The sequence below is a fragment of the Colias eurytheme genome, chromosome 7 (assembly GCF_061535395.1).
Source record: "Colias eurytheme isolate Ceu_HAF_F1 chromosome 7, ilColEury1 Martin Lab GWU primary, whole genome shotgun sequence".
Lineage (NCBI taxonomy): Eukaryota > Metazoa > Arthropoda > Insecta > Lepidoptera > Pieridae > Colias > Colias eurytheme.
Window position 1 is genome coordinate 10100708 of NC_142986.1, and position 27738 is coordinate 10128445.

Sequence of the window (27738 nt, forward strand, 5' to 3'; positions counted from 1 at the left end):
GTAACTATTTGAAATTAAATATTGGTTTGAAAAAAATTATATGTAGAAATATCAAATAAAGCATTTTGAAATGTAAAGGTAAGTTAATGAAAGCATAACTTATTATAATAATTACCTATAATTGCCATATTTTCGACTAAACCAAAATTAAATAAGTTTATAATTTAAACTTGATGAATCCGGCTTTTCTAATCACAAAATGTTTCGTCGACACCGTGACAAATAAAAGAAAATAGTTATTATGGTGATAATGCAATGGTTAGTATAAAATTCAATATTAAATTAAAATACATTGATTTTATATAGATTGTTTTATTGCAACCCTTAAAAATTATCCATCCAATGTTTTTAAAGTATCAACAGCATCAGTTCTTATAAATTATAGAACTAAATTCTCCCGAAGCCAGTCTTTGAAGCCGCTAATCCTGACGAAGACATCAGGAGCGCCGCGTGCGCATGGTAAGCCCCAGGAGACGATGCCAATTTGGTGACCTGAATCTGTTACCAGAGCACTGCCGGAGTCACCCTGGAAATAAATAAAAAATGTATTAAAAAAGATTTTCTTCCAAGACTTAGTTGCGTTTGTTTTTTGAGAACCTAGCCACCATTTTATTAATCTCCTATGTATAAAACCCTGCCGGTGTATAAAACTTCTATCGTATACCTAACTTGAACATTTAAAAAATCTAGCAATGTTGGCAATTTTTTATATAAATTACGTTCGATATGGGAGGATTGTAGCATCAGAAAAATAAAAAATATATAGATAAGACAGTGGAGAATAGCAACAGTACCTACCTGTACAAATCAGTTCATCATTCATCTTGAGGTTTTATATTACAACAGTGAATCGAATTCTCGTACAGGTGTTTTAATCTCTGTTAGAATTATTATAATATTTAACTCACATTGCATACTCCATGTCCAAATGAGTGGATGGTGCAGAATTCTGTCTCAGGCTTATAGTCCGGGAGAGCCATGCCAGAATCAATTGACGCTTGCTTCAGTTCTCTGTCACACCGCTCATCTTCCAGAGTAGTGACGGTTAGTTCTTGCAGGTTAGGAGACAGAGGGCCTTGATGCTGAAAGAATTGAAAAGGAAATTTAGGGTTAGGTACATGTTTTTTTTAGTATAATTTCTAGGCAGTTAAGTAATTAAGTAAAGAAAACTTGTCATATGTGAGAGACGCATTTTAATATTTTTAAGATAGCAACAAATAACAGCGCACTCGCATGTAACAAAATTAACTTTAAAACAGTAGCACTCAATAAAAAAACGTACCTTTTTATCATTACCTAGTTAACATTCCATTTGTATTTTTTTGTTATTAGTTATTATGTTACAAAAATTATTTTTACAGAAATCGAAAGAAAATTACTTACCTACTACTCATTTCTCACGCTTTCACACAACTGCAACATGCACTCATGGAAATCTTAAAAAGAACTCACGTAAATTCTTCCCCAACCAGCCACCTTCGCAGTGACACCAGCACCAATATGATCTAAACTTAACGGCACCAGCTGAACTCGTTCTGACAGAACTATCTCCGAGTGCGTGACGAGAAGCCCAATATCATACGTGACGTTGAGAGGATCCCTGATGTAGATATGTTTCGGGTGGGTGATGTTCCTTTGGATGCTGTAAGCTTGCCCGCCGACGTTCCAGTAGTTTGTGCCCACTATTACACGTAGCGTTCTGAAATTGTACAAAATTATTACAGTAACATCGAGTACTTACTACTTGTGTAAATAATAAATGTAAATAATAAATGTTATGTAAATTAATTTCCTAACTAACTTACTATTTAATTGGAGTTATCTATTATCATAATGTCGATAGAGTACTAACTAAAAGTGCCAATTTTTTTATTTTTTCCTTTAACAGCTGCTAATAGTCAATGGATAGCATACCTATTATATAGGTTATATCTGTAAATTTTCAATATGGATCAAAACAAACAGCTCGTGTTATTTTTTAAAATTTTCTCCACGACCGATATTTAAAAAAATAACCGTTAAAACTTACGGAGTCAATTGTCCATCTTGGTAAAGCCGTTCAAAACAGTGTGCAGCTGATAGAATATGCCTCGTAGTGATCACAGAACCACCACATTGGAAGCTACCGATCAATAGACCATGGACGAGCGCTGCCATGTAGGGCACACTGCCTTCAGGAGCATCTACACCATTGACTATCCGAGCATCTTGCCTTGAAAAGTATTGGCCTAGATCCGTGTCATGTAAGGGAAGTGCTGAAAACAGTGTAATTAGTATAATAGCAAATCAATTGTTTAGCTATAAACTTTATAACTTCTTAAATGTTAGATATGTTACAGTCAAAACCCTTAACCAATCAAAAACCATATTTACCGGTAAAATTAGTCAATAAGGTTATTGACTAATAGGTAACATATAAGCGTGTGGGTTAGGTAAGGTTCGTGTAGGTAGGTAACATATAAGGGTGTGGGTTAGGTTAGGTTCGTGTAGGCGACGGAGCGACGGAGCCCCGTTTCGTATTTTTGTGTAGCGAACCTAACCTAACCTATTAGTCCTTATTGACTAATTTTACCGGTCAATAAGGTTTTTGACTGGATAAGGGTTTTGACTGTAGCAGATATAACGATAAGTATTAATTACTTGAGCAATTTTTTACTGATATTTATAAGATAGTATTTTTAAGCTCGGTGTCAGTAAAATTCCTTTAGTATTCTAAGTACATGTATACATTACATGTAATCATTTAGGTAATACATGTTACCCATCTATTTAAAGTTGTTAGGGGAAAGTGTAGGTAAATATAGAAGAGAAGAGTGATTAATATACCTAACAGGATCATAGATGTGGAAAATATGGTTGGTTATTTATATACTTATTACGTATTAATTATTATTTAGAAAATACACGAACGAAACTGATGATAGCGTGCACTCATAATTCTCAGAGAGGATATTAATTGATAAAGAGTGCAAAGATAAAATCTAATCATAAAATTAATTACTTAAATATAATTAAATGGTTAACAATGGAATATTGAAGCAAACTAAACAATTCTGTTTCCTTTTAAAAATACACTATCAATTGTGATAGTGTATTTTGAATATTGATTCAATAATTTATTACCTACTCACTATCTTCCTAACAAAATTACTTACCTACAGGCTACAGCTGAATACAAAATTAAGAAATAAATTCATGTTATAAACGAATACTTACCCAAATTTCCAAAAATAGCTGTTGCAAAAATTATAATGATTTTGTACATCTTCATTCCCATAATATTGCCGTCTGACTCGAGAAGTAATAATATCCAAGCTATTTTATATAATAGTTTTTATCAATATCCTATCAGTAGTGATAATTTTCAGACATAATATAGGTACGACAATTAAAAGTTTGTGAATTAAAAAAACGTTATAATAATAAAATCAATTCTATGCTTTAATAATAATTTTTAATTAGGTATACTATGTCAGTACCTACTATATAATATACTATTTGGCTATACTTAGAAGTTCTATTACCTACACAGTGGTAAGGAGTTGGATAATATTATTGTGTAAATGAATTGAAAACTTCTTTTCAAATAACTATAGATTCAATACAGTATGCGCAAAATAAATATTATGACTTGAGTTATAATAATTTCTTATTCGTTCCTACGAATATATTCACATATGTTCAAAATTAAACACCAAACTTCGTATTCAACAATTTATTGGCGTAAAGCGTTTTCGATCCAGCTTCTGTAAGCACTGACTCTCACGAACATGTCAGGAGCGCCGCGAGCGCAAGGTAGACCCCATGAGACGATACCGATTTGTTGGTTGTTGTCGTGGCGTACGAGTGCACTGCCGGAATCACCCTGGAAGATAAACAATGATATTACAAGCTAGTTATTACAAAATTATTTTGATATATTGATAAAAATGATGATAAAAGTAAAGGGTACCTAAATCATAATTATTTCGCATCCATATAGTACATCGTGCTATATTTCGTTAATTATACCTACTAATTAGAACGTGGGTGAAAGAAAAATCCGATAAATTGGTGACAAGTTTAAATATAATTTTCGATCTAGGTATTATAAAACTGTCTTTGTTGGTTGATCTTCTGAATAATTTAAGAATTTAATGTAGAATTCATTTTCAAATACGATGAGCGAGACTATCGAATTTATTTTGTACATTAAATTAACATTCTAAATGTAACACACGAAATAAAGGTGAAGAATTAGATGAAGGTACTTACATTGCAAGTGCCCTGGTTCACGGCGACGAAGGTACATATCTCCAGATGAGGCTGGACAGCTGGAGCCGCAATGCGCAGTTCTCTGGCCACACGAGCGACGGTGTCCACACAGAAGTTGTTGTCCACAACCGTAGATCTGAGCTCCATTAAATTGGTTGCGAGGGAACCACCAGTCTGGAATTTTTTTACTTTAGTAGATACATGGACTAATATATTTATTAGTCCATGGTAGCTAGGAATAATTAAAGAACAGTTTAGCTGACGATAATTATTATCATCTCCGTATGCATAGAATCGTTTAATTATTCTAAAAATAGGAAAAGTTTTTTACATATTATTCTCTTAAATTTAGTCGTTAAATTTTCTATAACGACTTTGTAAACATTTGAATAAATACTTATAAAAAAAAATACACAATCTCTTAAATTGAGAAAATTGTCTATGACGTAGGTAAACTAAAATGCTAATTTTAAGAAAACAACCAAAACAAATTAATAAACTCACCCTGGTTCTACCCCATCCGTTAACTCTAGTCTGCACGCCAGTACCGACATTATTGTACGACAAAACAACAGGAGCGATGTTATTGTTGAACACAATATTGTTGGTAGTGACCAGGAAACTGAGGTCGTTCTTGATGATGGAGGAGACGTAGTTCGGGTGGCTGATGTTCCTGGCCAGGGTGTAGCTGGTGCCGCCGCTGTTCCAACGGTTGGTGCCGACTGTGGCACGGAGAGTGCTGTGGAAGATATAAGGAATTAAAATACTTGGCGTAGCGTATTTAATTTTTAACAATATAATAGATATGATATTCAGTGTTATGTGGCATTCAAATGCTTTATAAATATGAAAGGAAAAAGAAATATATACCTAGATAACTAGATCTTATAAAAATTTCAGTCACATTCAATTCCTATTGCAACAAATTATTGCAATTTCTTCTAGTAGAAAAAAGTTCAAGGACCTAAAACGTAAGTTGTGATGTAAAATTAATAAATAGGGCTCTAGATCAACACAAACCTGGACAATCTGCCGCCGCTGAAGACATGATCAACACAGTGCGCAGCGGTGAGGATGTGCCTGTTCGTGATGATGGAGCCGCCGCAAACGAAGCTCCTCACAAGGGATCCCTGGCTCAATCCGACCATCCAGGGCACGGAACCAGCCGTAACGCCGCCCACGATGCGGGACTCTGGGTCCGTGTGGTCGAAGAAGATGGACATGTCATCTTGGGCGGGGAACGCTGAAACATATGAAATAAGGGTTAATTTAATAATATAAAAAAGGGGTCCAAATTAAACAACAACATAAAATAAAAATTTTCAATTGAGTTTGTGTTTTATTTTTTCATCAAGATGTTTAAAGTTTCTCACAACTTACCCAAGCTTCCTACAAGGAGCGTAAAAGCGACAATTCCCGCTTTGAACAACATTTTGCAATCGGATTAACTTTCGTACCTAGCGATCATGACTTTTATACTTGTTTATTTATTATCTTTTTGATTAATATAATATCTCGTACCAAATCCATTCAAACCAAAAATCCATTATTGATAAAATGACGTTGAATTAAATCAACTTAACGTTATCAAATTGAATAGGCACGTAAATCGTAGGTTATAAATTGGCTCCCTAACTATTTGATATAGTTTTATCTTGTTATACTTCCTGTGATTAGCTTCCTTCCTTCCATAACTGAATATTAAAAACAATTATGGACCCAGAATGGATGCCTGTGCGACGCAATGTCTCTTAACGTACCTACCTATTATTTTATACGAGATCATGGAAATGATTGTTATAATTTGTTAACATATTGTATTTTTGTTAAGGGAATGTTATTTGACTCTTCAGCTTCTTTTATCAGCTTAATACTCACGTATCATGTAAATGCATGTAATTATTCGATTACAGCTATAGATTGACAAAATGCAAAGATGAAGTGATTCACGTATCTGCTCAAATAGATTATCCAGGTAATTATTACGTATTATTTAAACATACAAACGCTGATTATAACAATTAAATAAACAAGGTATGTGCTTCGAAGTAATAATTGTTCGAAGGTGTTGAAAATGTTTGACGTTTAGGTACTTAGGTACCTAACCGAATTCAACAGCTATTTTTTTAGTAATTAATAAGGGCGTTTTAATTTTTTGCCAAAATTAAACTACTAATAATAATATACTACGTGTTAAATTTGTTAATTCATAAATATAATATGAAGCATCATTTATGTATATTGTTATTCCTAAGTCTTTTAAAGTAAGTAATTAAATTAAAAAGTACTTAAGTAGTAAGTAGTACATAGTTTAGTATTAAAATTAGGGAAGGATCAGGGGTAGGAATAGTAATGGTGTAGGAAAATGAAACCACAATTATTTTTCTATTTATTTTATTAATTCTAAACTTAATAGTTAACACATATTTACAATACAATTATACATAGATAAGTGAAGTTTTTTGAGATTTACAATTTGTGAGTTTCATTTGTTATCAACTTATTCTATACCTAACAATTATGTAACACAATAAATGATAATTCATATAGCGGACTTTTTTTAAGATTTATCTATATTAATATTATAAAGCTTGAAGAGTTTGTTTGTTTGAAGGAGCTAATCTCAGGAACTACTGGTCCGATTTGAAAAATTCTTTCGGTGTTAGATAGCCCATTCATAGAGGAAAGATAGATGAATGATAGATGCTATAGTATATCATCACGCTAAGACCAACAGGAGCGGAGCACTGAAGGTAAAACCGCGGGGTACAGCTAATCAAGCATAAATTATTAAAAATAAATCGTAAATACGAATGTTATTACGAAAATTTCTATATACAATTTCAGGGGATAATATTCATTAAGCTATATGAAATAAAAGTTTTAATTGAAATAATATACTCGCAATTTCAACAGCACATAAATCACATATAACTAAGGTAACATCCATTGTAAACATTACATTATAAGGTAGATTTCTTTAGACCGATAAGTACAATTTTTTTTAATGCATATCATAACCTCTTGATTACTATATTAAACAACATTTAGTATAATAATAATAGTAACAATCAGTTTTAAATACTAATCAGTGTAATATCATTTATAATCAGAACACATCAAATCCTTCATGCATTATAATTAAATGATAATTAGACTTGCAATAAGAATCAAATTTTTTATTATCATTCAACAATAACGCGATAACGAAAAATTAACATTAATAATCCCTATATTGATATATTTACAGTTTTTATCAGACAAATTCAGATCTATAAGTATGTACTGAATTTTTTTAGAATATTAACTCGTAAAGTTATCAACCGAAGCGAGTTTATGAAGAAATTACTTTCTTACTATAAAATATACTAGGTGTACTTTGTACATACATAAAAAGAAAAAAACACAAACGAATATGATATTCATAAGTTAAATTTCTAATTATCTATATATCCATACTAATATTATAAATGCGAAAGTAACTCTGTCTGTCTGTCTGTTACTCAATCACGCCTAAACTACTGAACCAATTTTCATGAAATTTGGTATGGAGATATTTTGATACCCGAGAAAGGACATAGGCTACTTTTTATCCCGGGAAAATGACGCAATCTCGGAAATCCCACGGGAACGGGAACTATGCGGGTTTTTCTTTGACTGCGCGGGCGAAGCCGCGGCCGGAAACCTAGTATATAATAAAACAGTAATAATATTCCTTAGATGGGTAATTGCTATGCAATATCGTCCATATTTTGTAGAACTCAAAACTCAATTTGTATTTGCGTGAATAATGTAAAAAAACATTGGGCAAGTGATGACAAAAATTTATATGGTTATGATTAGGTACAACTTAAAAGCTACAGTTTGTTTGAGCGAAATTATTATTTGTTGGGGCGACTGGAATATGCATGTATCCAAAAAAATAAATTAGAATATGGTATAAAATGAGGCATCATTGAACAGATCTTAAAATAGGTATTTCTAAATAGGATTTTCTGAAATAAACAACTGAGATATCATCCAAAGTTGTAAAATTGTTTTCATCAAAATATATAAAGTATAAAATTTATTAGTCCGTGCGAGAAAAGCTAGTGTGCTTATAAAAATTGTATAGTAAGTGTAAATTTATATACATACTTAATATGAAAAATATAGCATCAAAATGTATAAATATCAATTATAATATTTTTGGTACATATAATCATTGGAAGTGACGAAGGTACATCGAAGAATATTTTTATTTAAAAATTACACACATCATCACATCACAGATCGATATTTTGTAGAATATTGTCTTAGTTAGGGCGCCATCGCATATAGTGAAGTTTCAATAATACTATAATAGTTAGTTTAATATATTATAAGACAGCCAACACGTATTTTAGGATGTTGTTTAAGTACTAGTATCTAGCGCCAATCATGCAAACACTTTCCCTTACAGCTGGACCTTGTGCGGTAGGGCACCGTTTGGGGCGCCGGCGGAGGGCGCGAAGGGCGCGGTTTCAGGGCGAGCAGTCACCGAGCCAGCGACATTATCGCCCCCAACGCACGTACTGACAAGGGCACTGGGGTTGCTAACACTAACTCCGGTATACTAGACAATAGTAAGGGTAGGCGGGGTAGTTCATAGTACGAGAGATACGCGGCTAGGGCTTTGCGTGTAGCTGCGTCGCCCTGTTTCCCGCCCCGTGTGGTAGTACTGAGATAGCGGCGTAATAGGGGAATCAGTTTGGGCTCCCATACGTCCAGCGCCTGCGCTACCTGAAAGTAAAAAAAAATGTATCAGAACAATTATTTTGCGTGGTTTTAAGAAATCAATAAGTAAGCGAAAACATTTCGCTTAGGCCGCGTTTCCATCTGCAAGAAAACTTCCGCAAGAAATGTCCGACAGCAACTTGTAAGTCCACTTGCAGGTGGAAACGCGGAATTAGACTTGCAAGCTGCTGTCAGACAGACTGTCGGACATTTCTTGCGGAAGTTTTCTTGCAGATATATGTGCTAATGTGATGTGATGTGTTAACGTAGGAATAGACGAGGGTGTGTATATGTCAGACCATTTGCCTTTATTTACTTAGGTGCTGTGAGGTCACGACTTGCATCGGAGTTGGGTTATTTGGGGTGAAAGAAGTGTTTCTCAAATTGGTAGTTATAGCGAGATATGTGACGACCGTTTAAAAGAAATTGATCTCCCCCAGGAGCTGTTCAGTTGTTCAGATGGACAGGCGGCCTTAGAGCGAGGTGTTAATAAATAAATAAATAATAAAATAAATAAATAAATATTATAGGACATTATTACACAAATCGACCTAGTCCCACAGTAAGCTCAATTAAGGCTTGTGTTATGGATACTAAGCGATGATAAATATAATATATAATAAATACATAGATAATAACACCCATACCCAAGAACAAATAATTGAGTTCATCACACAAATATTTGCCCTGACCGGGGATCGAACCCGGGAAAGACGGCTCAGTAGGCAGTTACTTTATCACTGCGCCAACCGCGTCGTCAAATAATAATAATAAATCACACATCGTTAATACACACCTTCTGCTTGATAGCGACGGTGAACTCGTTAGAGATGAGCGGCTCGTTTTGCTCCGCGCCGTCCACCGACATGGCGTCACGCGACCGGCGCCAGTGACTGTCCATGTGAGATAGTAATAGCTTTATCTGCCACATGTGGTATGAGGTCGGATCTGTGCGCATTTCTTTTATCATCTGGGGATAAAATGTATTAAAGATCAATAGAACGGTTAGATTAGATTGCGTCATTTAGAACTGATAGGAAAATTAACAAAACCTAAAGCATTCATATTGTCAAAATTGGATAAAAAATAGGACTAGAGAAGATTCTTAATTAAAAAATAATTAAGTCGAATTGAGGAATTACTGCTTTCTTTTTAAATCGGTTGAGGCATACTTAAAAACATAATATTGCCAAGAATAGTATTTTATTTATTTAAAGGTAGGTAGCCACCGTTTCACCTGATCGGAAGTGACAACGCGTCCTAACTTGGAACATGTCCGACAAGAAAGTTACTATTCACATTTTCTTTAAATTCATCAAGATAATAAGCTGGAAAAGCTGAATTTAGTAGAGTTCCCAGCATCATTAATTGCAAGAGAAAAGATGACGCAAACCTGTTTTAAGTAAAATAATTAAAAAAAAAAGCCATCTCAATAACCTTACCCTCAAGAAAGTAGTCCAAATCGGCAGCGCCTGCAACACATCTTTGATCACACACTCGTAGGTCACCACACTTAAACTCTGCATATATTCCTGTTCATCTTTACTATACTTTCTGCACACACAACCCCTATTTAACAACCCCAAACTCCTAAACCCTGCCTTTTTCTTAATTAACAACAAGCAATCCGCACAAATGTTGCCAGGTTTCGAATCAAATATGGCCTCTTTAGCCAGATAGTGCTTCACGAAATTTCGGACCTTTTCATCATTGGTAAAGAGCTCAATATTCTCTGACTGCGCTGACCAGATGTTGGTCTTATCGAGCGTTAGAGTTTGGGCCAGGATGGTCAAAAAGCCTTGTGGGTCGTCTAAATAGGACAGGCATCCAGCTCGCTGCTTTATGTCCACACACCATGTGTATTTTAAGAACGTTCTGGAATTAATATTGATAAAATAAGTGACAATGAAGACTTTGGAAGTGTTATAACTGTTTCGTATGCGATAATTCTTTAAGGTGATTGCAACGATCTGTTCCCAGCCAATATCCCGCTAGATGGCGCTGAATTCTACATTTCTAGTTTATTTGAGTTTTTGCGTAATTGGAATAGTCATCAAACCTAGGAATAGTCATGGCGGTTACTGAATATTATATTTTATTGAAATATGTTATATCATTGCCTTAAAATCCACCCAATTCGGTAAAATTATGCGTTTTAACATCTGTCATTGCATACAGGGTCGTTTACACACACAGACGTATACAAAAATGATAAAGATTTAACTCTAGATGGCGTGAATGTAAAGCGCGTCACACACGGTGAAGATACTACCTATAATATTTTATCTAATCTAGTAATATTTTATATTACAGTATCTTAAGGTATCCGGTATCAGCGTTCTGACCATCATTTTTCTTTTTTCGCTGTAGAACCGCCATCCTGTTACAAATGACCCACAAAGGAGAATGACCACGGGTGGTATCGGTAAAATTTTAGTTGTGCCACGTATTCGTTATATTGTTAATTCCTATTTGTATTTATAATGATCATATGTATCAATATTAAGTCTTAATTAAACCGGATAAATTGAAATAATAGTAAAAGTAAAAGTTTTTCTTTTGGAACATGTATGACTACGTATGGAATCGGTAAAATACTAGTTGTGTCACGTGTTCGTGATATTGTTAATTCCTATTTGTATTTATAATGATCATATTTATCACTATTAAGTTGTAATTATACCGAATAAATAGAAATAAAAGTAAAAGTTTTGTTTTGACATATACCTATATCTATCTCTCTTGCAAACGTCATATGTCATAGTTTCTATTTGAAATGTCAAATGAATGTGTTCGACGCATTGTTCGATGTTATTTTGAAATAATGTTTAAATTACGATTTCACATTTGTCTTGTAAATTAAAATATTACCTATGTAATAAATGTAAAACTTAACGTTCATCGTTAGTTTAAACTCGATTAAGTAGTTTTTTGAAGTGTTGAATAAAACTATTGTTTTATTTTTATTGTCGCGAACTGCGGCTTATTTACATAAAAACTTTAATCATATCTAAAAGTACTAACATCAAGCTTTAAATTGAGCTATATTTCATCTTGACACAATAAGTTTGATTGCGATACCAAGTGCCATAGTCACTTGGGCAATCTCCTGTGGTTTTCATTTTTCTGTATGGGTAGACAAAACTTCAAAACGCCACCTGCTACGGTTTATATTATTATGAACGATTAGCTTTCCGCCCGCATTTTCAAAAAAAAACCCGTATAGTTCCCGTTCCCGTGGGGTTTCCGGGATAAAACCTATTCAATGTGTCCAAGTTACGTTCTATATGTGTGCTAAATTTCATTGTAATCGGTTCAGTAGTATTTGCGTGAAACACACACATACACATCCTCACAAACTTTCGCATTAGTAGGAAGTAGGATTGTTATAAAAATAAAAGTTATATTTGTTGGCGTAAACTATTTTATTGTAATTTTGGGAAATAAATAATGTCAAAATTGATTACCTACAATAAAACGCAGTTTTATTTTATTACCTACATTACACTATTGTTTTTTTTTTATCAAAACATGTATTTGAAGTAGCAAATATGATATTATGCTGATCCAAGCATTTTCACTCAAAACTAATATCACTAATGATTTGTAAAAGTAAATTATTTCAAAATACATTTCATAACCAACAAGTAAGAATAATTATTCATACAACAACAAATCAAAAACACTATTTACTATGGAAAAAAAACCAGGAAGGTGAAAAACATATTTACGATTTCGATGCACTCGACTTTTAGTAAAATAATAGGTAAAAATATTATTATGGTTTTGATCACAGACATATCTGTGGTTTTGATTTTAGCTACTAGTATCAGAAAGCTGCGTGTTCAATGCACGTCGGGGTCCCACAACTGTGGAGGAAGGAAGGTAGAATACCTCCATCGAGTGAAGTTTCTCGACATACTCGATTTGCCGGCCGGCCTCAATGAAGATTGTCCGAAAGTTGTATATGTGCTCTGTAACGAAAAAATTTCACTAGCGCGATTCAGAGTGAGGTGTCGTACAATATACCTAATGAAGTTTTTCATCTTTTTATTTTACTGCAAATACAAAATAAAAATTAAACAATGGTAATGTAAATTCTAAACAAACTACTACCAAAATACAATTAGAACAAAAATCATTTGACTTGTTTATTTCACCCAGAGGCCAGAGGCGGCTCGTGACAAAATTGTATAGGTGTTCACTTGAAAATTGAAATAAAACAACGAAAATACAATAGCGTTCGGGATGATTTATTACAAAAAAATGAGCACCACATTTTATAAATGTCTATAACACTAAAAATTACAAAGTACAGGCTATTTCAAAACGAATTCAATGACTAGGTATCAATAATTAGTAAATCACCGAATTTGCATTCGCGAGCGTAGGTATCCATAGTGTTTGTCACTGACGGTCACTGACCTCTATAACTTATAGTTATAGAGGTCAGTGGTGTTTGTTGTGTAAACATGTATGTATTTGAGTAGTTAGTAGCATATTATATTCTGAATTTCTGATCCATGCCTATTCACTCAAAACTAATAACACTAATGATTTGTAACAGTAAATTATTTCAATAGGTAGGTATTTGAACATTTCCCAACAAGACGTAAGAATAATTATTCGTAGGTATACAAGATACAATAACAAATCTAATACACTATTGCACGCCTCATAAGCGAAGCGTTGAGGTGGGTACTACTGTCACTTCGCGCAAAACATCTGATTTTTCAAACTTAAAATGTCTTTATGTATCATACATTGCACTTGTAAGATAATACATACACACACATATTAAGAAAAAACACTATTTTTAACGTTCATCATATTTTTGATGTCATTTTTGTTATTTAAACTAGTTAAAAAACAGTTTAAAAAAGTTCTGTCTTGGACGTCCGTGTGTCTGTATGTGCGGATCCTTTTTCTTGTTAACACGATAGCGACCGAAATACTTTACTAATCGAGTCTTTTTTTTTCTCTTACGCTTGAGTATGCTCAGGAATAGAACCCTTTCATTTTTCAGGGTCTGATTCGATGTGGTTTAATTGTTATTAAATAAACAAAAATAATAATTAATAAATATTTATTTAAAAAAAATTATGAGGCGTGCACTTTTGGATTTTCCAAATTATTTATTATTTTATTATTTACTAGCGGTCCGCCCCGGCTTCGCCCGTGGTACATGTTTACGTTTTCTCTCCATAAGAAGTAATAGCTAGAGAGCTAGCGCAAAGCTACCTGTATGTATTTGACCAGACCTGGATTTTTGTGTGTTGATTCCCCTATACCTACTATACATGAGATGAGGAGTCACTAAGCCCAGAGTGGTGGACGGGGCGCGCGCTTAGGTAAGACAGGTGGAAATTTTTGGCGAACTTTGAAACCATTTGACCACGTCTGCCATTTTGATATTTGAAAATAGATTATTATTACTATCGGAAAATAACAATGGCAGACCATTATCACGCGGATAACATTCTGGCAGACACTTATGAAAGTGCTGAAAAAAATACAATTTTGAAAGTATTTGACCAGATCTGCCATTCATATATTTTATTTATTAGGGTCTTAAAAACTTATTTTCGAAACGGCAGACATTTTCATTGCGTACAGACTTCAGCAGACAACAAAACTTTACAGACTTCAGCAGTCAACAAGACTTAGCTTCTACATGGTCAGATGTATATATGTATTACGTTCCCTGACCTTACATCAATGATTTACTTTATTAATGTTTTTATGGTCATTTACATTTAATTTTGAAAACTATGGAATAAAATTTATAAATTTGATGATACAAAACTAAATATACATTTGTAAAGAATCTCAAATATAAAGTTGTGTTGCAAATAACAAATCATCATTTAAAAAATATTTAGTTTATTTCTTTATTTAAGAAACAATTAACAATTACAAAACAACATAAAAAAACACGCATGCATTTATTGAAATGTTCATTCATCATCACTATCGTATGGCGTTGTGTGACTCGTCTTCATAATCCATTGAATCGGATTCTGTAAAAGTAAAACGTAAATTATATAATAAAAGAAATGAGTCATTATAAACTTACCTAGTAGTAGTAAGGCAATGCCTTTGATGTCGCACGATGCCGCCGCGCCGCCAGTGTAGGTACTTCTGCTGCTACATGAAAATATGCTAGGGTTGCAACAAATGGGAAATAAAACAATTGTGATTATTACTATTATGATGTAATCATTTATTCATATTATGTACATTCAAAACAATTGCTATTATTAAATCTGATGTAATTATTTTTTCATAAATATATAATTATTATTAATTACATAATATATTGCACTGTGAAATATTTACGTATCACTTTATTTTTGATGTTCTTAATTGTCTTTTATAAAATTTAAGTGACGCATTCGCATTGGGATCAACAATCCGATAAGAAAAGAATGGAGACAACATATACATAGCTTTGATTTCAATTCTACAGATACAAAATATACAATCTATCTAAAATGATACAACGGATGTTTCCTGCGTTTTCTCGTCAAAATACCGAAACAACGTAATTATTGTATAGTAGTTGGGCGTGAAAGTAAAAAAACAAATGAAAAGTGTTTTCCATATGATTATTTATTAAATTTACGCGATTAAGAATAATTTCAACGATACAATTTAGTAACCGAGAATTCAGAGGATTAAAGAAAATACCTGCCTGATCATTTTATCAAACTCTAAAAGAATTATGGTTATTTCGCATCACTCGGTTTATTAGTTTGGTAATAATTATTAAAGGTAGTTACAACCCTAGCCATTGAGTCGAACGGTAGGCAACACAATATCGACTTTGTGCGGGTACATATGGTACATTTCTTCTTGCTGTGAAGCGTAATTATTATTATTAAGATTTTTTAGGCTATTTTGAATTAGCTGTTCTAATTTAATTCTAGAAATTTATTAAAACGTGATTTTTTTAAAAGTATATTATGAGTTTATAAATACCTCAACCAATAGTTATTGTGTCCTATCCTCATTTCTTTATATCTTGGTAGTTAACTAAAGTGTTAAATTTACATAACCTCAACAACAACATTTACACTGCCACTGCACTAAAACTAAACTAACTAGCTCTCTAGCTATAAGAACCATCCTCGTACTTCAAGGGATATAATAAAAAAAGAATTATCGAAATCGGTTCAGCCGTTCTCGAGTTATGCGCTTACCAACACATTTTGCGATTCATTTTTATATTAGACTAGCGGTCCGCCCCGGCTTCGCCCGTGGTACATGTTTACGTTTTCTCTACATAAGAACCATCCTCGTACTTCAAGGAATATAATAAAAAAAGAATTATCGAAATCGGTTCAGCCGTTCTCGAGTTATGCGCTTACCAACACATTTTGCGATTCATTTATATATATATACTAGCGGTCCGCCCCGGCTTCGCCCGTGGTACATAATATTTACGTTTTCTCTACATAAAAACCATCCTCGTACTTCAAGGAATATAATAAAAAAAGAATGATCGAAATCGGTTCAGCCGTTCTCGAGTTATGCGCTTACCAACACATTTTGCGATTCATTTTTATATATAAGAAGATAAGATTATGTGAAAATAACCAGGAAGGTGAAAAACATATTTACGAAAACATAGTAACATAATATGGCTGTCGCTACAATAATTATATTTCAATTTTATCTTTTTATACCTAGTAGAACTGGCCGACGAATAAAAAAAATCGTATTAGAATAAATACAATAAATTACGGAACAAAAAAAGGATTGTAACTGAATTAGGTATGTTTGTTTCTGGGCGCACCGTTTTCGACGACGCGGACGCGACGCGCGACGTAAGCGTATAGGTATAGGTACCTACTTTGCTAAAACAAACTAATAAAATTGTGTGTCTGTCTGAAAATTCGGAAAAGCGTATTTTGCAAGTTTGTAATTACTTTGATAGTTTACCGATTTATAATAATTGTAATTGTAATTGTATAATATATAATTTGCAATGTGGTGAAATTTCATAAAAATCACGGGCCAATTTTTTGTTTTGAATCCCACCGAAAATATAATTGCGTTATTAGAATAATTAATTACTATACCTACCCACGATCAATTATTACAATATAGTCTCAAATGCATACTAGAGAAATATTGCAATTTGATTCAATTAAAATGCATAGCATACAAAAATAAATTCACAACACAAGAAATTCCGCGCGCAAATCATAGCGCGTGTCAATGAAATCAAGAATGTTTTATATCAAGCCGACGCGGTCACGCGGACGACGACGCGACGCCGAACAAAAGTACCTACGACGGACGACCACGCTTCGAGTTGCCAAACAACATGAGTAATAAATTGTTTACAAAAAAAACAAGTTTTCCATTTTTCTGTATGAGTAGACAGAACTTCAAAACGCCACCTGCTACGGTTTATATTATGAACGATTGTTATAAAAATAAAAGTTATATTTGTTGGTGTAAACTATTTTATTGATCAATAATTTTGGAATTTAAAATTGTCAACATTGATTACAATAAAACGCAGTTTTATTTTATTACACTATTGTTTTTTTTATCAAAACATGTATTTGAAGTACCATATAATATTATGCTGATCCAAGCATTTTCACTCAAAACTTATATCACTAATGATTTGTAAAAGTAAATTATTTCAATATACATTTCATAACCAACATGTAAGAATAATTATTATTATTCCTACCTACAACAACAAACCTAAAACACTATTTACTATGGGAAAATAACCAGGAAGGTGAAAAACATATTATTATTTACGATTTCGACGCACTCGACTTTTAGTAAAATATAGTAGGTAAACATAATATTATGGTTTTGATTTTTGCTACTAGTATAAGAAAACTGCGTGTTCAAACTACTTGTTTGTCTGTCTGAAAATTCGGAAGTACTTTGGTAGTTTACCGATTTATAATAATATTGTATACCTATATCGTTGTTTAAAAAATATTCAAACACAATAAAATATGATATACTGATTTATCACTGGTTTCAGTGATGAACTGATGAGTCAATTATAGCCACTATACTTTCGTCATACGTGTGTATGATTGATGTGATTTGCAACGTGGTGATATTTCAGAAAAATCACGGGTCAAATTGTCCCACCGAAAATATAACTGCGTTATAAGAATAACTATACCTACGATAAATTATACATAATACAATATAGTCTCAAATGCATACTAGTGAAATATTTTATTTGAATCAATAAAATAAAAAAATAAATAAAAAATAATAATAATACAAAAATAAATTCACAACACAAGAAAATCCGCGCGCAAATCATAGCGCGTGACAATGAAATCAAGAACTTTCGAGCCGACGCGGACGACGAAGGAGCCTAACAAAAGTACCTACAATCATAGGCGGCTCGTGACAAAATTGTATGGCCGTGTTCACTTGAAATAAAACAACGAAAATAGGTACCTACAATAGCGTTAGCAGTACAAAAAAAATGAGCACCACATTATAAATGTCTATTTATACACTAAAAATTATAGAGTATTTCAAAACGAATTCAATTATTATTTAGCAATAATTAGAAAATCCCCGAATTTGCATTCGTGATCGTATTCATAGTGTTTGTCTACACTAATATTGTAAAGAGGAAAACTTTGTTTGTTTGTTTGATTGTAATGAATAGGCTCATAAACTACTGGACATTTTACCAATGTTTGCAAGTTTGTGATTACTTTGATAGTTTACCGATTTATAATAATTGTATACTTATATCATTGTTTAAAAATATTCAAACACAATATGATATAGGTACTGATTTATCACTGGTTTCAGTGATGAACTGATGAGTCAATGTTAGCCACAATACTAATCACTTTCGTCATACATGTGTATGAACTATGATTGATGTGATTTGCAATGTGGTGAAATTTCATAAAAATTACGGGCCAATTTTTTGTTTTGAATCCCACCGAAAATACATATATTACTAATTGCGTTATTAGAATAATTAATTACTATACCCACGATCAATTATTACAATTTACAATATAGTCTCAAATGCATACTAGAGAAACATTGCAATTTGAATCAATTAAAATGCATAGCATACAAAAATAAATTCACAACACAAGAAATTCCGCGCGCAAATCATAGCGCGTGTCAATGAAATCAAGAATGTAATTTTATATCAAGCCGACGAGCGACGACGCCGAACTAAAGTACCTACAGTACCATTTACCTTCAGTGTACAATACAGTTTACAGACCTACGACGGACGAACAATAATGAGTAATAAATAAAAAAAAACATAGTTTCTAAGGTCATTAGTTTTATTTTATTTTATTGTTATTTTCTTTGAACGATTGGAAATGAAATTACTCAATTTTTACACAGAACTTTGATTTATTAGAATTATGCTCATTATGCATAAGATAACGAACGCGAATGCACGACATCTAGCGCGTCAATGTCTAAACTAGGGTTGTAACGGAGGCCTACTTAGCGGAGGCGGAGGCGGATGCGGAGGTGAAGAGGTTCGCCTCCGCGGATGCGGAGGTTAACGGAGGCGGAGGCGGAGGTGAAATTTGTTGGGAAAATATAAATAAATTTATGATTAATAGAGTCAGCAACCATTATTTATATTATATATAACATACATGTTCATGATTCATCTTAGTAATCAAAATTGACAAGAGGCAAATTATATTTTACGAACAAAAGCTTTGCGGCTTTTTCGCCTTCTAAGCGGTTTCTCAAGGGTTCGTAAATTAAACCAGCAGCACTAAATAACTGTTCGCTTGGCACTGAACTTGGTGGCGCCGATAAGTAAATGCGAACTATGGGAGCAAAAACTTTATATTTAATGTTATATCTCCACCACATTAAGGGATCTTCATTTAGTTGGAGTCTATTTTCTTTATTATATTCATTAATTAGTGTTTTCCATATCATGAGGTTGCTGTTGGTATCCATGCTGTCATTTTCCGATTCCTCTTCATCACTGCAATTCTTCAACATATCAGCCAGGTTGGAATGCACACTTTGTATTGGTGACAAAATCTCAAAACTTGTGCTTGGGTCAACATTACTCGCATTTGATGCTAATCTCGCTCTCTTGGCTACAGAAGGTTCATCATTGTCAACTCGGCTTGCAACATTCGAGTCATAAAGGGTTAGCAACGTATTAGTTCGGACTGAACCATTTCACTTGAAAACACGCAGCCGAGCGGCTGCGTCGCCTAGCGTCGCTCCTTGCGCATTGTTTGTGATCGTAAATGAACTTCCGATATGACTCCGCATAAATTTTGCGGAGGCGGATGCGGAGGCGGAGGTTAAATTCTTTGCGGAAGTTCCGCAGTAACGGAGGCGGAGGCGGAGTTCCGTTACAACCCTAGTCTAAACATCGCCTTTCGTTTAGACATTGACGCGCTAGATCTGTAATAAGTATATAGTCTATGCGCTAGATGTCGTGCTTTATGTCGTGTTTCGCTTGGCAAAAGTCACGCACACTACTGTAGAAGTGTCAAATTTTTCCGGTATTTTACTGTTGTTTTTCTAAGTAAATATTGTAAATTATTGATTAAAAAGGTCGAACGCGCACACATTTCATTATAGAGAAGTGATAAAATGATTAGTTTTAAAGAAATAGTGTCTGTGTTAAGTGTTTAGAGGTAATCAAAAATGTATGGAGGGACGGTCGGAACATCAACCTTAACAAGATTGTTCCTATTTTTACAATTTACACTAATAACAATTGTATCATTAAATTTCCTCTGGTTTTTCATATAAGCGTCAAAAATAAGCCAAAAATAAATTATCATGTCTATTGTTCAATTCTTCTAACTAACTTTGTAAACAGCAAACTTACTTCAATTGATCCCAATTCTGATCACGTTGGAAGGTAATAGGCCAATAGCGTTTATCGTTTATTTTCACCTCTTTAAGTGTATTCAACTCTGGTATAATGCACGGCGCTTTCATTTCCTTCATTGCTCCTTCTAAATCTATCACCTATAAGTACAAAAAAATTAAATATTAGTCGAGTATTCTTTTTCTTTTTGTTTAATGATAATTATTTGCGGGTAAAAAACCCGTTAATATCGGTCTAGTAACCAAAAGACAATTTACAAAAAAAAAAGAGCGTGTGTGCCGAGCACTCGTGTCAAAAGTGAAACTTCTTTGGCAAGATTCAAAGGTAGCAAAATCGTCGCCTTACTTCATGATGTCATGGTATTGTCATGAAGCGACCTTTAAATTTTACTCTCAGCGCACCTAAAAAAGTTTCACTTCAAAAAAATCTCATGATTATTTCACAATAGAAAATATGAAACTACCTGTATTTTCGCATAGCAAAGTTTCCCGGTGTCGAGGTCCCTCGGTAGTATCAGTCTCGGTTCGACCGCCAGCACGTATAGATGTCTGAACGCTTGCAAGTGATATCTGTTCAATTTTAATAAAAAAACTAAAATTTGTGTGAAAGTAATGTAATGTTTTCTGAATACCATTTTATAGACACTAACGGCCTTACTAATAAAAAGTTAAACAATGGATAAATTGCTACCATTTTCTACCATAGCTGTGTCCTGCTCTTGCTCACATGAAACGTCAATCATAAAAACAAGACAGGTTATTGCAATAACTATTCCATTGAATACCGAATGGGTAACATTTTATTAGTAAGACCGTTAGATTAAGTTATTGTGTAGAAATAAGTTTCGCTATGGTTATGGTTTTTGTTATTTTTCTTTCTTAATAAAGTGTTATCATTTTTTATATTAATAAACAATTAAAACGTCTACACTGATTTTTATTTCTTTGGGGTTTCCATTGATTTGTAAAATATAGTCGACATAAAAATATGACACTATAAAAACACATAGTGTATAGGTCTAATAGGTTCTAGTAGAAGTCAAACATTTAACATAGAGCATTATCAATTATACATTTTAAACAACAACAAATAAACATACCTATTATCCTCCGTATGCGTGGGGAACTTGGGGAAGAACGCAATAATAAGCGCGGCTACCGCTTCCGGCGTAGTTGACAACGTGGCCCGACATCCTCCCAAGAATAACAATCCTATCGTGCAGTGTACTGCCATCTGTAAATTAAAAGCTTTTAGTCCGACCTAAACTATGTACTACAAAGAAGATGAATGTGTGAAAGTAAAAGAATAGTTGAAAAACTAGCCAAAAAAAAGTTTGTTTGAAGGGTGGATCTTAGTTTTATTTTGACTATAAAGTATTTAAGAAGATGTATATTGGCTAAACTTTAACCATTGCTGAGATGTTATTTCTTTTTTTTGAGTTTCTATGATTAATTGTTAATGTATGTTGGTTTTTACGTATTTCTTGTGATAATTTATTGTATGTAAATTATTGGTACGTACATGTCAATATGCTTGAGTGGGTGGGAGTGTGTATGTACTTGCGTGCATGTTTGTATTTGTATTAAAGGGCGAGGGCTTTTTTACGTGTGTGTGTGTAAGGCCGGTTACAGAGCTTCACCGACTGTCAGTGCGTACTATCGGTCCTGACGATACTTATTGACCGATCGTCAGTTTGTATCATTCAGTGCTCTGCGTACCAGTAAACTTACCAGACCTGGTATCGATGTTCATGTTCTCGAAGACGATACACGCATGCGCGTAATCAGTGCATCGGTCGGTACAGCACTGAACGCGTTCATTTGTTTGAAACAAATGGAAACAAATTGTTACTATAGCGCGTTAGTCGACCGACGCTACGCATGCGCACGCGCTCGACCGACGGTCCTCGTACGCAGTGCGTAGCAAAATACGCGTGCGTATGGTCGTTCTAGCATTGTACGGTTTATGAATTTCCATGCATATGACAAGCGCGACTGACGTACGCACTGACGGTCGGTGAAGCTCTGTAACCGGCCTAAGTGGGCGCGTGTGGATGCGTGTGCGTATGTAGAAGAGTTTGAATGTCTATCTATGCGCGTGTGCGTGTGTGTGTGTGTACCTGCGCCCCGTGTGTGAGCGGCGCGCGTTCGGGTCTCGCGGCGCCGCGCGCGGTGCGCGTGCGCAGCCGCCGGCACACGCGCAGGACTGGTATATCTCCGCGACCCGCCATTATCTGTGGGGACGATGTCATTTGTATGTGAACATATGGGATATAACATTTTAAAATTGGAGAAGTTTTAATACGTTAAACGTGTAAGAATGTCTGTCATACGTGCCTTCACTAAACCAAAGTACCAATTTGCATGAAATTTTGAATCAATTTTTTTTGCTATAATCAATTAAAATAGAGGTATAAGACTCTGGTGGAACTTGCAGAGGATTAATGTAGAAATTAAAGACATTTACGAATTTTCAACGCCGATTTACTCATTATACAGTTGACCCGACGTTTCGCACACTTTACAGCGAACGTGATCACGGGGAGTATCCCCGTCGGCAATCTCTAAATGAATACTCGTGTAAAATTAAATAAAAAGGATTATTTAATACTAGCTTTCGCCCACGACTTTGTACGTGCATCCCCGTTTTTCCCTGTTCCCGCAAGAATTTCGGGAAATCCTTTCTTAGCGGATGCCTACGTCCTAACATCTACCTGCATGCTAGATTTCAGCCAGATACGTCCAGTGGTTTGGGCTGTGCGTTGAAAGATCACTATATCAGTCACCTTTGAGTTTTATATATATATATATAGATTTTATCTTCATAAGGAGGATTATTATTTCTCATTTTTTTTTAAGCAGTTAGATCTCACCATGCCAGCAGCAAGCAAGCACACACAGCACGTGGCCTCCAAGGTCGCAGCTCCCACTAAATCCGGGGCTCCGGCCCAGGCCGCGTCGAGCCTTCGCACAAAGTGTAACGCTGTATCCCGGGCCTCCTCGCAGCCCGAGCCTGCGTATCGGAGCCCGAGGGCGAAGCACGCGCCCGCTATTATGTTGCAATAGGCTTGGCTGCGAAGATACGTTAATTATAATTAAATCCGTTATACGTTTTAGGGCTGATTTTTCAATCCTTGGATAAAACTTACCCGTCCAATAAAGTATTACTCGATAATATTAAAATGTCACCTGTTAACTGACAAATACTGGCAATAAGAATACATTTCATAAATGGTAGTTTAATACGTTATTCTACGAATAAGTTTTAACCAAGGATTGAAAAATCGGCCCTTAAAGTAATATGAAAATACTAACAAGTGTAACTCAGACTCGCGGCACTAAAAGTTACATACATCCGTAAGTGCTGCAAAAAAAAGTTCACCCATCCGATTTATAACCACGCGAAACTGTTGTTTTACCTTCAATTTATAATAATCGGAAAAATGTAATTGCTATATGTTGACCAGTATGAATTTGTTGGTAAAGTAATATGATTACTATACGCTAGTCAAATTTAAGATAACATTTGAAGAAAAGAAAAAGACACAATTTACTCATTTATATAGTTGTTTGTTTATCCAGCAGTAAATAATGTCAAAATTGCTAAATCCCTTTCAACATTTCATTATATTTAAAAAATACTCACTTCATAGCTTCATAGTCGATATTCTCATCCGTAGGTTTGACGAAGCAATACGGGTTTATTGTTGACGGCACCTGACTCTCGACCCACTCCTCTGTGGGTTCGATACTATCCCAGAGCACTAGACCTGAAAAATATTTAGTTTACATATATTTTTGTTACTCAAATAGTGCTTTATGCCATTTTTTAAATATGAAAGCAGAGCGGTAAAAATATGCGGATATTCGAAAAAAACACTTAAAAATCTAAAAAAATTACTATTTTGGTACCTTTTAATAAAAACCGTCAAAGAAAACTCACAATAAACTAAACAAAAGTGGAACTAGTGAATTATGTGTTTCTTAAACAAAAATTTTAACTATAAAATGCAGTTCCATAAAGATGTAAAGTATAAATTATAAAGAAGTTTCACTTCTGACACGTGTGCTCGGCACACACGCTTTTCTTTATTTTTGAAGTGAAAACTTCTTAAGCGGCGTTGAGCACTTTTTCTGTAATGGGTATAAAATCTTAAACTCGCGTCAGGACACGTGACCTGATCGAAAAAGCGTAAGACGGATACCATTCCAAAATATCAAACATGCTCAACGTTAATGATCAAGTTTTCACTTCTGCCGGCACTCCCGGAGTGCAACCCGTCTTTTTTTTTATTCCTTACCTCTAGATATAACCCGTAACATAAGCAGATCAGGCCTCACAAAGTCCAGCATATACGCAGTATTGGGGGGTTCCAACCACTCAGCGAGGGCCTGGTTATTGGACTGCATGTAAATCAGCCCCAGGGCAAGGGTAGCCCCCGGTGACGTCACGTCAAGGTTCACTGTAGTACCCTCACGGATCGCGAAGGACCCCTGTTTGTACTTGTCTTTTTGGCCTGGAAGGTAGATACGGATGTATTCTTTTTATAGAAGTTGAGACAGTATTTCTCGATATACTGTATTGATTTTGAGGAAAATTGCACTGTTCTGTAGCAATATTGCACAGTAAATAAAAAAAAAATTGAATGATGTTAACGTGTCTTTTTTCCTGTAAACACCTACTTCATTCACACTGACACAAACATGTGACGCATTAATTCACACACAAATGACATAAGTGGCACAACGACACACATGATACTGACACATCTAAAGCCGATACACAAGTGGCAAATACACTTGTACATCACGAAATAGTATAAAACAAAGTTGCTTTATGCCGTCTGTGTCTGTTTGCTTAGATATTAAAATTTACGCAACAGACAGAGTAATAATTTTTATTTACGTACATTTGTGTATGAGTCATCAATTAAGTGATACAGTCTTTGTTCATATTTTGTATTGTTTTTCTTTCTTAATTTACACTTTTAGTATTAGCATAATATTGTTATCCGTTCAAATATATGTATGATCGTTGTAATTTCCTTAAGCAAAGAAACATAAATGATTTTATTATCATAGCAAACGAACATAAACATCTCACCATTCCCCCGTCTATCCCCCCCCAACATATACGTCCGTAGAGTGGGAGCCAAGTGCCCCAGGTGCGGCCTGTCCCCGGCCCGCAGGCACACGCAGCCGAGCGCCAAACCCGCGGCTAGAGCGTAGCCTTCCCGCTCTACGCAGTTCTCCATTTCTGGGCCTGGCGGTTTGCCTGTGAATTTATTGTCTAATTAGTTTACCAGTGAAATGTGCATTGGTATCGATCGTTTTATTCATTCTCAAAAGGGACTAAGACAGACGTGGCGTCACATTAGGGCGACTTTATGATATGATATTTGTGTCTGGAGAAAGTTAGGAAACCAGAAAATTAAAATTATTTCGACAAAATTTTAATATCTTTTAGTAATCTTCTGCTAATAATGTACACAAGCAGGCCCACGCCCAGCACTGCGGCCACCAGGATGTGCTGATGTCCAGCTCCACTCACCGATCTCCCGCAGCAGCACCTGCGCGTAGTGGTCGTGCGCGGTGCGCTGGTACAGCAGGCCCACGCCCAGCACTGCGGCCACCAGGATGTGCTGATGTCCAGCCCCACTCACCGATCTCCCGCAGCAGCACCTGCGCGTAGTGGTCGTGCGCGGTGCGCTGGTACAGCAGGCCCACGCCCAGCACTGCGGCCACCAGGATGTGCTGATGTCCAGCCCCACTCACCGATCTCCCGCAGCAGCACCTGCGCGTAGTGGTCGTGCGCGGTGCGCTGGTACAGCAGGCCCACGCCCAGCACTGCGGCCACCAGGATGCCGTGCTGGATGTCCAGCTCCACGCTGCTGGCCGGCAGCAGCGCCTCCACGTGGATGCTGAGCATCTTCGTCGCTTGCACGTCCATTGTGCCTGCCGACCGATACATATGTCACGATTTAAACAAACTGTTAAAGCCTCAAACGTATTTTAAACGCGATTTATTCATTATATTATTGTCCCGACATTTCGAACACACCTACAGCAAACACGTGTTACACGGGCATACATGTGACACAAACACGTGTTACACGGACATACATGTGACACAAACATGTGTTACACGGACATACATGTGACACAAACACGTCTTACACGAACATACATGTGACACAAACACGTGTTACAAGGACATACATGTGACACAAACACGTGTTACAAGGACATACATGTGACACAAACACGTGTTACAAGGACATACATGTGACTCAAACACGTGTTACACGAACATACATGTGACACAAACACGTGTTACAAGGACATACATGTGACACAAACACGTGTTACACGGATATACATGTGACACAAACACGTGTTACAAGGACATACATGTGACACTGACACAAACACGTGTATACACACAAGAAAGCCTTCAGTTTTTTTGCAAATCTATTGGTGCATTGAGCAGTGATGATCTTTTAAGTACTGATACAATTTTTTTTTCAGTAATTTCTTCATACCCGAAAATTGGTCAAAGATAATCATTATACCATACTTAAGACCTACCTCTATAAGTAGCAGCTAGACCCAATAACAATCCGATGCTGATCATCTCATGGCATTTGACGAGATACTCATACATGTTCATATATGGCATGTCCTTCAAGTGACCGTTGAGCCCTAAAGCTAGTAAGAATCCCGCGTGTTCTGTTGACATGTCTTGTGTTCCCTGAAATGTTTGGTATATTTTATAAACAAATGCATAGAAAACTATCAAATTATATATGCTAATAATTTCCATAGAATTTACGGAAAATAAACTAATAGTAAAAAATGTTCGAAGCAAAACTC

At 35.1% G+C, this 27738-nt stretch overlaps 4 protein-coding genes across 4 annotated transcripts in view; all 4 read right to left on the reverse strand.

Annotated features, from left to right (window-relative positions):
* Positions 1 to 377: 377 nt before the first annotated feature.
* LOC149907298 (chymotrypsin-2-like) lies at positions 378 to 3281 on the reverse strand. The gene is made up of 5 exons (XM_090103775.1): positions 3217 to 3281; positions 2030 to 2255; positions 1453 to 1699; positions 909 to 1082; positions 378 to 526 (listed from the first exon to the last, which is right to left on the reverse strand). The coding sequence occupies exons 1-5, from the start codon at positions 3275 to 3277 to the stop codon at positions 380 to 382; spliced, it is 855 nt and encodes a 284-aa protein (XP_089959901.1). The 5' UTR covers positions 3278 to 3281; the 3' UTR covers positions 378 to 379.
* Positions 3282 to 3715: 434 nt separating this feature from the next.
* LOC149907299 (chymotrypsin-1-like) lies at positions 3716 to 5749 on the reverse strand. The gene is made up of 5 exons (XM_090103870.1): positions 5635 to 5749; positions 5275 to 5497; positions 4759 to 4993; positions 4255 to 4428; positions 3716 to 3865 (listed from the first exon to the last, which is right to left on the reverse strand). Exons 1-5 carry the CDS (start codon positions 5684 to 5686, stop codon positions 3716 to 3718), a joined length of 834 nt encoding a protein of 277 aa, XP_089959996.1. The 5' UTR covers positions 5687 to 5749.
* Positions 5750 to 7321: 1572 nt separating this feature from the next.
* Positions 7322 to 27738, reverse strand: part of shtd (anaphase promoting complex subunit 1) — a 33958-nt gene continuing 13541 nt past the window's right edge. The window contains exons 13-25 of the mRNA XM_090103660.1: positions 27454 to 27616; positions 26641 to 26820; positions 25970 to 26140; positions 25167 to 25382; positions 24512 to 24635; positions 23739 to 23937; positions 22986 to 23099; positions 21966 to 22099; positions 21330 to 21435; positions 20864 to 21006; positions 10452 to 10884; positions 9806 to 9979; positions 7322 to 9015 (exon numbers count right to left, since the gene is read on the reverse strand). Of these exons, the coding sequence (XP_089959786.1) occupies positions 8770 to 9015; positions 9806 to 9979; positions 10452 to 10884; positions 20864 to 21006; positions 21330 to 21435; positions 21966 to 22099; positions 22986 to 23099; positions 23739 to 23937; positions 24512 to 24635; positions 25167 to 25382; positions 25970 to 26140; positions 26641 to 26820; positions 27454 to 27616 (2403 nt within the window). The 3' untranslated portion in view covers positions 7322 to 8769. The remainder of the gene's footprint in view (positions 9016 to 9805; positions 9980 to 10451; positions 10885 to 20863; positions 21007 to 21329; positions 21436 to 21965; positions 22100 to 22985; positions 23100 to 23738; positions 23938 to 24511; positions 24636 to 25166; positions 25383 to 25969; positions 26141 to 26640; positions 26821 to 27453; positions 27617 to 27738) is intronic.
* Positions 19645 to 20199, reverse strand: LOC149907301 (uncharacterized; the record flags this gene model as incomplete). Its single annotated transcript, XM_090103926.1, has 1 exon — positions 19645 to 20199. A coding segment is annotated over one exon (531 nt), but the record flags the coding sequence as incomplete, so codon positions are not given.

Excerpts from the sequence above, each read along its gene's own strand:
- LOC149907299 (XM_090103870.1), bottom strand. The coding sequence starts at position 5,686 with ATGTTGTTCAAAGCGGGAATTGTCGCTTTTACGCTCCTTGTAGGAAGC. Across the intron at positions 5,498-5,634 it reads GCTCCTTGTAGGAAGCTTGG|CGTTCCCCGCCCAAGATGAC; the intron begins GTAAGTTGTGAG and ends CATATGTTTCAG. Across the intron at positions 3,866-4,254 it reads TGAACCAGGGCACTTGCAAT|GGTGATTCCGGCAGTGCACT; the intron begins GTAAGTACCTTC and ends TTTATCTTCCAG.
- LOC149907298 (XM_090103775.1), bottom strand. The coding sequence starts at position 3,277 with ATGGGAATGAAGATGTACAAAATCATTATAATTTTTGCAACAGCTATT. Across the intron at positions 2,256-3,216 it reads AGCTATTTTTGGAAATTTGG|CACTTCCCTTACATGACACG; the intron begins GTAAGTATTCGT and ends CACTGTTTTCAG. Across the intron at positions 527-908 it reads TTGGACATGGAGTATGCAAT|GGTGACTCCGGCAGTGCTCT; the intron begins GTGAGTTAAATA and ends ATTTATTTCCAG.